The sequence below is a fragment of the Protopterus annectens genome, chromosome 13.part0 (genome assembly GCF_019279795.1).
Source record: "Protopterus annectens isolate FY-2018-M chromosome 13.part0, PAN1.0, whole genome shotgun sequence".
Lineage (NCBI taxonomy): Eukaryota > Metazoa > Chordata > Ceratodontiformes > Protopteridae > Protopterus > Protopterus annectens.
This window is the reverse complement of record NC_056747.1, coordinates 720,893,006-720,907,067: the sequence shown is the minus strand read 5'-3', so window position 1 is coordinate 720,907,067 and position 14,062 is coordinate 720,893,006. Positions and strand designations below refer to the sequence as shown.

Genomic DNA, 14,062 nt, shown 5'->3' with positions numbered 1-14,062 from the left:
AAGGAAATTAATCTTTTTCTGAGTTGCAACACGTGATATGAACTGTCTAAACATAGTAAAACCTTACTGTTTAACGGCACTGGTTACAAAAGAAATTCTTAAAAAACGGAAGAGAGAAGTACTGAACATTGTTGTTGTGTCTTTTGGCTTTTCCCGGTTAGGGGTCGCCACAGCGGAACTCCGGTCCACTAATGATTGGCAGTAGATTTTTACGTGTCGAGTTGCCAGCCCTGACGCACAACCTTCAACGAAGGTACGCTCATTCACGCACGTCTCCACACAGAAGATGCTCTAGCTGAGAATCGAACAGGACAACGTTTTACTCTGAGATTAAAAAAACAAAACTGTAGGTGGGATCTTTAGAAGGGGGAAAGAGCAACACATAGAAATAAATGGAATTTGATGTTCAGGAGGAGGAGTAATGTTTAAGTAATGCAGGAACTGAGCAATTTATGTAATGGTGTGAATGACAATTTTAAAAATGTATACCGTGTGAAAGAAATATCACTAAGTTTTTTCTTTCTTTTCTATTAATGTATATATAGCTATGTCATTGCTGCAAATTCAATTTAATAAAGATGTTAAAAAACACAGCACACTTAATAAAGCCAAAGCCAGCTGTTCATTGTTTATGCATAATAAAGCAATTATACATTCTGAATCTGAATTTTTTTTTTTTTTTTTTTTTTTTACTAATTATGGTTACTTGCAATATTTATATGTACTTCTTGACAAATGTTTAACAGGTGCACATCCTAAGCATTTCTCAAATAATTCACCTTTATTGCTTTTCACAGACTCAGGATCAGTACTTTGGTAAAAACATAAACAAGGACATACAAAACTACAGTCAAAATAAATTATTACCACTTACCACAACATTTTTGCTAGGGCACAAACTGATGCTAACTTACATAACCACATGGCTGGCAAGACACACAATGCCACTAGGTTTTGAAACACAGGGTGGTAAAAGTTGTACACAGCCTACTGTAAAACAGTGGTGTTGGTGGCAGAGAGGGAGGAGGAAGTGTAGAAACACAACAAAGTATCAGGTAGTTCAAATGATCAGTATCACACCACCTTTTTTTCAATGCCACATTTAATGAGTTTTCATCACTGTACTTCAAAATCTACATTTTACAAAGTGACCAGCAAATCTGCCACATTGGTGGAATAGTGATGCTAACTTTCTTGCCTACCAATTTGAGTCTTTTGCTTTGCCACGAATGCTTTTTGTTGTTTAGGTCACACATACGATCTTTGTATGTTCAAAAGGCTCATCATTAATAATGGATTATGCTGACCCTTCCCACTCAATATTTGTCACAGTTAGCATGTTCTGGCTCTTGCATCATAGCTTAGTTAGAACTTGCAAAATCTTGAAAGTCTGTACACATTTTTAATTTATGCTACTCAGGGGTGAAATTCAACTGCTAACTACAGAGAAAATTTACAGCAACTTTTAACAGTCACATATCCATGACCAAGTCCTGAATCTATGCTTAAATTTAAATACATATTTAAGACAGTCTGTATGGATTTTTTTGTACAGGTGAAAAAAGTATCTATGATTTTTTTTCCTTATTTTTAAATACAAAAGCTGGAAGGGACATTCAAGTTTCAAGTCTCCACAATGAACTTAAAAATAAACATAATCGTGTGGAGGTAAACAAACCAAGTTGTACACTCCAGGAGGTAGAGGCCTTTGATTTGCATTCATATATACATTATACACAACGTTTTGTGTTCCAACAGAAAAGGAATTGCAAAGAAAAAAGATAATAAAATTTATTTACTACTGTGACATTTTCAAGACTTCCACAGTGTTGTCTAAAGACACAAGACACAATTAACATAATTGCCTATGTGCTGTTTTCTTAAACTGTCCAGTGCAGAAAAAAAATTCTCACAAAAAATTCACAGACCTAAAATGTGCAAGCTAGTTTATCTCTATACAGCAATAAACTCAAAAGATTTTATGAAATGTATCCAATGTGTTACTGGAATTATTTACAGGTTTATGGATGATGCATGCTCAGGGACTGTTCTGTGTAACAAATAGCCAAAAACAAAACAAATAAAACTTTCTAATAAAAATAGATTAAATATATATTTAGTTGGTTGGGGTAGGGCGAGGAACAAAACTCAACTTTCTCTTCTAGTCACAAACCCACACTCTCTCTACTCACAACAATTTTATTCTGAAGAACAGCACACATCACCATCACAGCTCTAATGAAAAAGCTATTTATAGAATTTGATCACCAGGTGACACGCCTACTTCAAAGTATGGCCACTGTCATCTGACATGACTTCATGATTGGTCGCAGTAACATTTTCTATATTCTTGATTTTAAAAAGCAAAATCTTTAGGAATGGCTCAGTGTCAAAGCATTAGGCTGATCCTTCTTTTATTTTTTTTACTTCAATATAATAAAATTGCTAAATTTGGTTCAGTGTTTTGTTTGTTCCGAGCCTAGCAACAACGATCGCATCAGAATTCATAAAATATGTGCAGCTCTCGGTAAAATATTTTGCTTTTTTTTTTCTTTTTCTTTTTTTATATAATAAAACTGCAACCACCACATTACTGTTTAATAAAAGTCCGGTAAGTTTCTACACAACTTTATACAAGTAGTAGTGGTTGTTAATTTAAAACTTCATTAGTAAAATTACAATACACGCAGGATTAAATTCTAGAATTGAAAATCCTAGACTCCAGTGAAAGCTACATTACTTCTTCAGTAGTAATTTCTTCAATTTTCACTCCCAGACCAATGGAGATGGGGGCATCTCAGATGGTTGCGCTACAGTAGAACTGTATAAAAAACAGAAGAAAGAACAATTGTTTTGACAACTGCTTTTAAACTACCACAGTTGGTTCCTGAATATATGACACGGTAATCACATTTATAACAAAAAAAACTGCCAACTGTAACACACTACAAGGCTAAACATGATCACATGGTGAGACAAATCAACAAAACATAAATACTAATAAATTAAAAATGCATATTTTAAAATTTGCAGAAACATTTTACTTTAACACAGCAGTAGATGGTGCACAAGGGCATGTGTTGATACTTCTCAACCATAACTCATCTCCTACAAAAAAAGCTGAACTCTGTCATCACGGGTAGCTATTCACTTATAAAGGAAAATTTGGTTTATATGTGGTATGAACAAAATAGTGTATTAGGTTGTCTATTGAGACTAGCACTATAAGCTTTTTAGTTGGTATGATAAACAAGTTAAACTCTGTGAGTTACCTCTCATTGTTCACAACTAAAGTGCAATCACCTGTTGTTGGCAACTGTAACTTCATTTCATACCACCAAACAATACAACTAGTAGTCACACTAATGCCATCCATCATAAGTGTTGCCCATTTTAATGAATAAACACTTTCTGTATCATATAAATGTAAATTAATATCATAAATAAGTTCCTTAGGTCGCACAGTATACACAATTATTTCTGGTAAGAAGCCATCAACAGGTATAAAAAAAACTTATTTGATTTAATTTGCATACCATTTATCTGCATCTTTAACTCACTGAAGATCTATTCAATGCACAGCTAATCTCCTGCTTCATGGAGTTTGGAAATATATACTGTTTATACAAAAAATCATGAGCTCTGTGATCATGCTCTAATATACTTACAGAATATTTTTACCTGGCTGAAAATGGACTTTCGTTCAAAAAAAAAAAAAAGGAAATCAGAATGAATGAAAAAAAACTGCTGAATGGAAAAGCGCAATTATGAACACCCTCACTATGATATTCTGCAAGGGAATCTACCATCTTGTTACATCTGTAGAAGATGTAGCCATCAGAAACAGGGACACAAGAACAAACTTCTAAATGTGTGTGCATCTGTAAAAAGTACAGTTGTGTACACTTACCATAAATGTAGATGTTAGAGTGTATTCACTGTTGCAGTCATCACATTTGGGTTATCTGCTTGCAGTAGCCCTCAGTTGGCCTGATTAACAAAGTCATGGGTCCTGCGTCAGTTGCTGTCCCTTCTTCAATGACGTCAGGTCATCAGGGGTATAAAACATGCAGCCGACACCATTACATCAGTTTTTCTTGCCCCAGATGTCTGGTGCCCCTCTAATGGGAAGCAATTAAATCTATAAAAATACAAGGTTATACCTCCAACAAAAAAGCAAATACACCAAAAAGCTTTTGAGCATAGTAAAGTATAGTTGAGGTATAGTCCGAAGAAGAAAGGGGGCTGGAGGCAGGGTAACCAGGACTGCAACAGTGAATACACTCGAACATCTACATTTATGGTAAGTGCACACAACTGTATTATGTTCTTCGCGTTTCACTGTTGCAGTCATCACATATGGGTAGCTTCCCAAAGCTAAGGATAGGAGGAGGAATTTAGATAGCATTAGGACCAGCAATAAGGCCCTGCAAGACTGCAGTGGCAAAGCCAGCTCTGGATTTAGCAGATGGTAATGTTTGGTAAAAGTATGTACTGAACTCCAGGTAGCAGCTTTTAGGATGTCCCAGGTTTCGTGCCCACTGAGTGGCGCAGAGCTACAGTTTTCCCACTCCACAAGGGGGGATCCACCTTGGATCCCGGAAACTACAGTCCCATCAGTCTGACGAGTCTTTCTCATCTGCAAGGTCATGGAGCGTATTATCATGGAACTTATAAACAAAGACACTGGCAACCTTCAAACACTGGACCCCACCCAGTTTGGGTTCGTGAAGGGCCGATCTTGTCTCCTGAACCTGTTTGACTTCTTCGAATCAGTCTCCAGAGCCATGGACAAGGGTAAGGTGGTCCACACAGCCTATCTAGACCTTGCCAAGGCCTTTGACACCATCCCCCACTCTGGAGTTGTAGATAAACTTACTAAGCTGGGCATTAATCCCTACGTCACCCAATGGGTTGCTAACTGGCTTACTGATAGAACCCACACTGTAAAAGTAGCTGACTCCAAATCTAGCTCCAGACAAGTGGAGTACCTCAGGGTTCAGTCCTGGGACCGCTCTTGTTTGGCATCTACTTCTCTGAAGTACAGGCCAACACTAAGGGACTCTGGCTAACAAAGTTCGCAGATGACTGCAAACTGAGAGCCGTTACTGAATCCCCAAATGATGTGGATACTCTACAAAAGGGCCTTACAGAAACAGTTGCTTGGTGCCAGAGCCATGGGCTCAAGCTCAATGCCAAGAAATGTATAGTTATCCCCTTTGGGAAAAAACATGCATCTGTGAATTACCATATAGGTGGCAGTACACTAAACACCGAAAGTGTGATAAGAGACTTAGGGACTCAGGTGGACAGTGGTCTCACCTTCGATAACCACATCACCACAACAGTCAGGAAATCCTAAGTGGCACACCTCATCACGAAGGGCTTTTCATCCAGAAAAAAGGAGGTCATTGTCCCACTGTAGTCATCCCTCATTAGACCCATTATAGAATACAACGCCCCGTTTGGTATGTACCTCTCAAGACATCTGCAACAACTGGAAAGGCCACAGAAATACCTCACAAAGAATCACAGGCCTAAAGCAGATGCCCTACGCTGACTGCCTTAAAAAAGTCCAGCTATACTGTCGCATATCGTCTACTCAGAGGCGATTCTCTGCTTAACATACAAGGCCATGTCAAACCCAGAGCTGTTGGACATGCTTCACTTAAAGAAATCCCAATCCCTCAGAGCCACATGCTCCAGGGATCTAAACCTTGTCATCACAATAAAGAAAACATACTGGAGGGATAGGTTCCTGACCCAGAGACTCCCCAGACTCTGGAAAAGATTGCCCATACATGTCAAGCAGAGTGCCTCTTTGGCCCTCTTCAAAAGGAACCTTGACGATTGGATGGGAGAAAGGAAATTCACCCCGGGGATCAAGTCAGTCGCCCTGCTAGATGGGTCCAGCGAAGTAAATAGTGTGGGAAGAAATAGCCAGGGAATTGTTATGGCTAGGCTTGTATAGGCCCTAGGGCTGGATAGCCTAGTACCAACCTATGAACCTAAGTAGGGACGCCTCTGAGAAACGCTGTAGAGGTAGATGCAGCCCTGGTTGAGTGGGGTCTGATCCCCTGTGGGATAGGTTTTCCATGGTGCTTGTAGCAGAAATTAATGCAATTGCCTATCCATTTGGAAATGGTTTGCTTTGAAATAGCCTTCACCTCTGCCCCTGCAGCAAAAGCCACCAGCAGTTGGTCAGATTTCCTTTTAGGTTTAGTCCTGTTGAAAAAGAATCTAAGCTGTCTGTGCACGTCTAAGGAGTGCAGCATCCGTTCCCCTTTGTTCTGTGGGTTAGGAAAGAAGGTTGGCAAATTAATGGATTGATTAAGGGCCACAGTGGATACCACCTTGGGCATGAAGGACACCCAGTCCGCATGAAAGATGATGAAAGGCTCCACTGCCATGAGGGCCTTTAATTCAGATACCCTTTCTTGCTGAAATGATTGCTAAAAGAAAAGCTGTTTTCCGAGAGAGGAATTTTAAATCCGCAGTGGCAGCTGGCTCGAAAGGAGGAAGGGAGAGCTTTTCCAGTACAAAGTTAGGGTCCCAGGCTGGATTTGGGGCTTCCCTGGGTGGTCGTAGATTTTTGGCTCCTCTGAGGAACTGCTTAAGCAGTGGATGAGAGAAGAGGGGAGGTTCTGTGTTATAATGAGCTGAAATGGCTGAGGCGTGAATTTTGATGGAGGAGAAATATAGGCCCTTGTGAAGCATCTCAGTTAAGTATTGTAAAATCGGAGGTAAAGTGGGCACTGCTGTGCTCATCCCTTGAGCCTGGTTCCAGGCACAGAATCTTTTCCATTTTTCAGCATAAGATTTTCGAGTACTAAGCCTCCTTGCCTCTAAAATGATATCCATCACTGGTTTACTGAGGGATGGTAAAGGAGAGATTAGGTAATTAGCCAAGCTGCTAGGTTCAGTGTATGAAGCTGAGGGTGCAGAATCTGGTTCTCCTGCTGAGACAATAGGGTAGGAGTCTGAGGCAAGTGCCATAGGGCCAACAGTGACTTACTGCGCAAGAGGGGGTACACCAGTGTTGGCGTGAACAGTCTGGTGCAATCAAAATCATCCTTGGTTTGTCTTGTTTGATCTTTGGTAGTACTTTGTTGGGCAAAGACAGAGGAGGAAAGGCATAAACTGATAGGTTTTTCCAGCTGAAGGACAGAGCATCCACTTTCCAAGCTTGTTTGTGGGGAGCCGTTGTGCAAAACTTGTCCAATTGATAGTTCTGGGGGGAGGCAAAAGTACAGTTGTGTACACTTGCCATAAATGTAGATGTTCCGAGTGTATTCACTTTTGCAGTCATTACATTTGGGTAATCTGCTGGCAGGTTGCCCTCAGTCAGCCTGAATTCCAAAGTCTTGGGTCCTGCGTCGGTTGCTGTCTCCTCTTCCATGACGTCAGGTCGTCAGGGGTATAAAATATGCAGCCGACACCATTTTCTTTAGTTTTTCTTGCCCCCGATGTCAGGTGCCCCAAAAAGGTAGCAATATTTTACATATATATATATATATATATATATATACATACATGCATCAATATAAACTTTACCTTCATCTACAAGCAAATATGCCACATAGGCTGTAGAAGATAGAGAAGGAAAGATAAACTGTAGAATGACAGGGGGATGGCAACCTGGACTGCAACAGTGAATACACTTGAACATCTACATTAATGGTAAGAGTACACAACTGTACTATGTTCTTCGTGTTTCACTGCTGCAGTCATTACATTTGGGTAGAATCCCAAAGCTATGGTTGGGAGGCTGGAGCTAAACAGCATTAGGCGCGGCTATAAGGCCCTGCAACACTGCAGTGGCAAAGCCTGCCCTGGACTTAGAGTAGAGAGGCAAATGGTAATGCTTTGTAAAGGTGTGAACAGAACTCCAAGCAGAAGCCTCTAGAATGTCTTTGGTTGGTACTCCTCTGAGAAAGGCTGCCGAAGCAGCTGTAGCTCTGGTGGAATGAGACCTAATGCCATTGGGCACAGGTTTACCATGGTGTAAGTAGTAGAAACGGATGCAGTGGCTTATCCACTTTGAAATTGTCTGCTTTCAGATAGCCTTTCCTTCTGATCCTGCAGCATATGACACTAGTAATTGCTCAGTTTTTCTTAGAGCTTTTGTCCTGCTCAAGTAGAATCTTAGCTGTCTGTGTACGTCCAAGGAATGCAGAATTCACTCCCCTTTGTTCTGTGGATTTGGATAAAAAGTTGGCAGATGAATTGTTTGATTAAGAGCCACACTGGAAACCACCTTAGGCATAAAAATAGGATTTGTCCTCAGAGTCACCCTGTCTGGGTAAAATATGATAACAGGCTCTACAGCCATGAGGGCCTGTAGCTCTGAAACTCTTCTTGCTGAAGTAATTGCTAGTAGCAGAGCTGTCTTCCATGATAAGAAAGTACAGTTGTGTACACTTCCCATAAATGTAGATGTTCGAGTGTATTCACTGTTGCAGTCATTACATTTGAGTAATCCTGCTGGCAGGTTGCCCTCAGCCGGCCAGAATTCCAAAGTCTTGGGTCCTGCATCAGCTGTTGTCGCCCCTTCCCTGACGTCAGGGATATAAAAGAAGCAGCAGACACCATTTTCTTCAGTTTTTCTTGCCCCAGATGTCAGGTGCCCCCAAAAAGGGTAGCCAAATTTTTATATATATATATATATATATATATATATATATTCAGAAATACCCCAATATAAATTTTACCTTCATCTATAAGCAAATACACCACATAGGTAGTATAAATCAGAGAAGGAAAGATAAGATCCAAAAGAAAAAAGGGGGAAGGCGGGTGGGTAACCTGGACTGCAACAGTGAATACACTCGAACATCTACATTTATGGTAAGTGTACACAACTGTACTATGTTCTTTGTGTTTCACTGCTGCAGTCATTACATTTGGGTAGAGTCCCAAAGCTATGGTTGGGAGGCTGGAACTAGACAGCAGTAGGAGCAGCTATGAGGCCCTGCAGAACTGCAGTGGCAAAGCCTGCCCTGGATTTAGAGTAGAGTGGCAGATGATAATGCTTTGTAAAGGTGTGCACTGAACTCCAAGTAGCCGCCTGTAAAATGTCTGTGGTTGGAACTCCCCTGAGAAAGGCTGCTGAGGTGGCTGCAGCTCTGGTGGAATGAGGCATAATGCCCTTAGGCACTGGCTTGCCATGGTGTAAACAGCAGAAACGAATGCAGTGGCCTAACCACTTAGATATAGTCTGCTTTGAGATATGCTTTCCTTGTGATCCTGCAGCATATGCCACTAGTAATTGCTCTGTCTTCCTGAAAGCTTTGGTTCTGTCCAAGTAGAATCTAAGCTGTCTATGTACGTCCAAAGAATGCAGAATTCTCTCCCCCTTGTTCTGTGGATTTGGGTAAAAGATTGGCAGATGGATGGCTTGGTTAAGAGCCACACTGGACACTTCTTTAGGCATAAATGTTGGGTTTGTCCTCAGGGAGACCCTGTCTGGATGAAAAATGATGAAAGGTTCCACAGCCATGAGTGCCTGCAGCTCTGAAACTCGTCTTGCAGAAGTAATTGCTAAGAGCAGAGCTGTTTTCCAAGAGAAAAATTTCATATCAGCAGTAGCAGCTGGCACAAAAGGAGGCAGGGTGAGCTTTTCTAAGACATAGTTGAGGTCCCATACAGGTATTGGTAGTCTCCTTGGGGGCCTTAAATCTTTGGCTCCTCTGAGGTACTGCCTTAATAAAAGGTGAGAAAAAAAGTGGTGGCTCTGCATTGCAATGAGCCGAAATGGCAGAGGCATGACTTTTAATTGATAAAAAAGATAGGCCTTTGTCCAGCGTCTCAGTTAAGTATTGCAAAATCTGAGGAATATTTGGTACCGCTATATCAGTTCCCTGTGTCTGGTTCTAGGCACAGAATCCCTCCCATTTTCCAGCATAAGACTTTCTAGTACTAGGCCTTCTGGCTTCCAGAATGACATCCATCACAGCTTTACTGAGAGGTGTATTTTGTGTGACTACACTAGTCGCCATGCTGCCAAGTTTAATGTCCTGAGTTGGCTGTGCATGATCTGATTGTCTTGCTGGGACAGTAGTAGAGGTATTTGAGGTAAGGTCCAAGCTGGGTATAGAGATAAGTTTCTTAATATTGGATACCAGTACTGGTGTGGCCAGTCTGGGGCAATCAGTATCATCTTTGGCTTCTCCTGTCTGACCTTTAGGAGCACCTTGGGGAGGAGAGGCAGTGGCGGAAAGGCATATACTGATGGTCCTTGTGCAGAATATTTTTAGTTGGTAATTGAGAGGGGAGGCAAATAGATCTATGTCCGAGCATCCCCATTTCCTTGTTATCATGCTGAAGACTTGTGGATCCAGCTTCCACTCGTGGGGATCCATGAGGTTTCTGCTTAGTTCGTCTGCCAGAGTATTTTCCTTTCCTGGAAGGAATTGTGCCTGCAGATGTACTTGGTAAGTCAAAGCTGTGTCCCACAAGGTCATGGCTAGTCTGCAAAGGGGGTAAGAATGTGTGCCCCCTTGCTTGTTTATATACCACATGACTGTGGTGTTGTCTGTCTTTATCAGTAGTTGTCCCGGATGCAGTAGGTCCTTGAAGGCTGTCAGGGCATTTTGAACAGCTAACATCTCTTTTTGATAGATATGTAGATGCATTTGGTTTGAAGACCATGTGCCCTGAATGCATCTTCCTGCCATGTGGGCTCCCCAGGCATAGTCTGATTCATCCGCTGTTAGTGTCTGCCTGGCTGGAGATAATGTGAATGGCTGTCCCTTGTTCTGGTGACAAGCCTTTGCCCACCAGCAAAACTCCCGTTGCAGGCAGGGAATGAGAGTAATGACTGTTTCCAGGCTGTGGCAATGTTGAGTCCAAACACTTTTTAAGTACCACTGAAGTTTCCTCATATGCAGTCTTGCATATGGAATTAGTAGGATGCAGGATGCCATGAAGCCCAAAGCCTGCAGAATTTTTCTTGCAGATAACTTGGCCTTTGTTACCAACATTTTGAAATAGGTAGTCAGTTGCCTTTGTTTGTCTGGCGTGAGATAAGCCATCTGGGCAGTTGTATTCAAGCTTGCACCCAGGAATATTATCTCTTGTGGGGGTACTAGTTTTGATTTCTTTTTGTTGACTGTGTACCCTAGGCATGTTAGAAGTCTTTTCACAAACGCCAGATGTTGAAGAATGTCCTTGTTCTCTGCTTGAATGAGACAGCCGTCCAAGTAAGGATATATTTGTATTCCTCTTTGTCTGCAGAATGCAATTACTGGTGCCAGGCACTTTGTAAAGACACTGGGTGCAGTAGATAAGCCAAAGGGCAGTGCAAAGAATTGGTAATGCTTTGAACCAGCCTTGAATCTTAGGTATCTTCTGCATGATTGTATGATTGGAACATGCAGGTATGCCTCTTTTAGTTCTAAAGTCACAAGCCAAGCATTCTTGCCCAGCATGGGCAGAAGCTGCTGCAAAGTCAACATTTTGAATTTTGGAATATCCAGGAAAGTGCTCAAAATAGACAGGTCCAGTATCAGCCTCCAGGCCTTGTCCTTTCTGGGTACCAAGAACAGTCGAGTAAAATCCTTGTCCCTGCTCTTGCTCTGGTACTTGTTGAATGGCCCCCATGTCCGTGAGGGGGGATGAGACTTGTTTTTGTTCCTCTGCCCATTGATTTTTTGGCAGATCTGGCCAGCCGTTTGCCTTTGGTAGAGTATGGAAGTGGAACTTGTAGCCTTGTGACACTATGTTTAGAACCCACTTGTCCTGGGGTTATGATGTGCCAATTTTGAGCAAAAAGTGCTAATTTTCCCCCTAAGGGTGCTGCCAGAAGATATGTGCTTGGTGCCAGCCGGGGAAAGTCATTGGGACTGTTTTTTGTATGTTTGTGATCTATCTTCTCCAGCTTTGGCGGTAGAAGCACCCCATTGCTTGGGCCTATAAGGACCTTGCGCCTGGGGTCTGCCCCTAGGGGGTCTGGGTCTGCCCCTTTGAGGTCTGTCTGACACAGGAAAGGACTAATTTTTTGTAGGCCAGTGTCTACTAAAAGTACAGTTTTGTACCTACCATAAATGTAGATGTTCGAAGATCCACATTGCTGCAGTCCTTACACTTGGGTAGTCCGCTGTCCTCGGTCGGCCCGAATATCAAAGTATAAGGCTGACGTCGGTCAGGGCGCATTTGACTGACATCAGAACGTCAGGGTACAAATGCGCATGACCGACGTCATATCCTCAGTCTTTTCTTGCCCCAGATGTCAGAAGACCCTAAAAATAAAGGTCAAAACCAAACGACAGCAAACAACCAACCAACCACCCGTGCACCAACTATAGGTACAATATATATACAATATACACAACATGTATAACCCAACTCACACAACCACCTCTAACTACAGAGGGGAAGGAGGGAGGGTAAATTGGACTGCAGCAATGTGGATCTTCGAACATCTACATTTATGGTAGGTACAAAACTGTACTATGTTCTTCATCTCACATTGCTGCAGTCCTTACACTTGGGTAGAATCCCAAAGCAGAGGTAAGGGAGGATGGCCAACTACAAGGAAGCAGGAGCTGCCAAAATGCCCTGCAAAACAGCAGTGGCAAAACCAGCCCTGGACTTAGAGTAAAGTGGCAGGTGATAATGCTTAGAGAAAGTATGCACAGAACTCCAAGTAGCTGCCTCCAAAATATCCTTGGTTGCCACTCCCCTCAAAAAAGCTGTTGAAGTGGCAGTAGCCCTAGTGGAATGAGGCCTAATCCCAGCTGGAATCTCCTTGCCATGATGGGAATAACAGAAAGCAATGCCAAACCCAATCCACTTAGAAATAGTTTGTTTTGACACAGGCCTGCCCTGAGAACTCAAAGCAAAAGAAACAAACTGCTGAGACTGCCTGAACCCTTTAGTTCTGTCCAAATAATACCGCAACTGCCTGTGAACATCTAAAGTGTGCAAAATCTTTTCCCCTTTATTTTGGGGATCTGCAGAAAAAGTAGGCAAATGAATAGTTTGGTTTAAAGCCACACTAGAAACCACCTTAGGCATAAAGGAAGGATTAGTACGTAATGATACTCTATCCTTATGGAAAATCAAGAAAGGCTCAACCGCCATAAGGGCCTGTAATTCAGAAACCCTTCTTGCAGAGGTAATGGCCAACAAAAAAGCAGTCTTCCATGATAAATATTTCAACTCAGCAGTAGCTGCAGGCTCAAAAGGTTGTAGAGTGAGTTTCTCCAACACAAAATTGAGATCCCAAGCAGGAGTAGGAGCTCTTCGTGGGGGTCTTATATTCTTTGCCCTCTAAGAAATTGCTTGAACAAAGGATGAGAAAACAATGGTGGGTCAATCATAGTGAGCTGAAATTGCTGCAGCATGAACTTTAATAGAAGAGAAAGACAAACCTTTGTCTAGTAACTCAGTAAGATATTGAAGAGCCACACACAAATTAGGCTCAGAAACATCAAAATCTTTTGCTGCACTCCAAAATAAAAATCTCTTCCATTTGTCTGCGTACACTTTCCTTGTACTAGGCCTTCTAGCTTCCAAAATAACATTCAAAACTTGCTGAGGAAGTGGAGGCCCACTATGGTTCAAAACAGAATATGCCAGGCTGTTAGGTGCAGAGAGTGAAGCTTGACATTTAGTAAATGGCTGTCCTCCCATGCACAACAGGTGAGGAATCGAAGGCAAAGGCCATGGAGGCTTCCGTACCAGACTTCTCAGTAATGGGTACCAGTGCTGTCGAGGCCAATCCGGAGCTATTAAAATCATCCTTGGCTTGTCCTGTCTGACCTTTAGAAGTACCTTTGGGAGGAGAGGCAGAGGTGGGAAGGCATACACATGGAGATTGCTCCAATTGAAAGAAAGAGCATCCACTTTCCAAGCTGTGGGATGAAACCTTTTTGTGCAAAACTTTGGCAGCTGATGGTTTAGTGGAGAAGCGAACAGATCTATGTCTGGAGTTCCCCATGACACTGTCAATTTCTGAAATACATGAGGATCCAATTTCCACTCGTGGGGATCCATAATTCGTCTGCTCAACACATCTGCTAAGGAGTTCTGTGCTCCTGGCAGAAACCTTGCCTGAAGA

General features: G+C 42.1%; 1 protein-coding gene across 1 annotated transcript in view; it reads right to left on the bottom strand.

Annotated features, from left to right (window-relative positions):
• Positions 1 to 1,777: 1,777 nt before the first annotated feature.
• The window catches only part of NLK (nemo like kinase), a 1,170,696-nt gene continuing 1,158,411 nt past the window's right edge, over positions 1,778 to 14,062 (bottom strand). Inside the window, exon 11 of the mRNA XM_044054405.1 lies at positions 1,778 to 2,821. Within this exon, the coding sequence (XP_043910340.1) occupies positions 2,767 to 2,821 (55 nt within the window). The 3' untranslated portion in view covers positions 1,778 to 2,766. The remainder of the gene's footprint in view (positions 2,822 to 14,062) is intronic.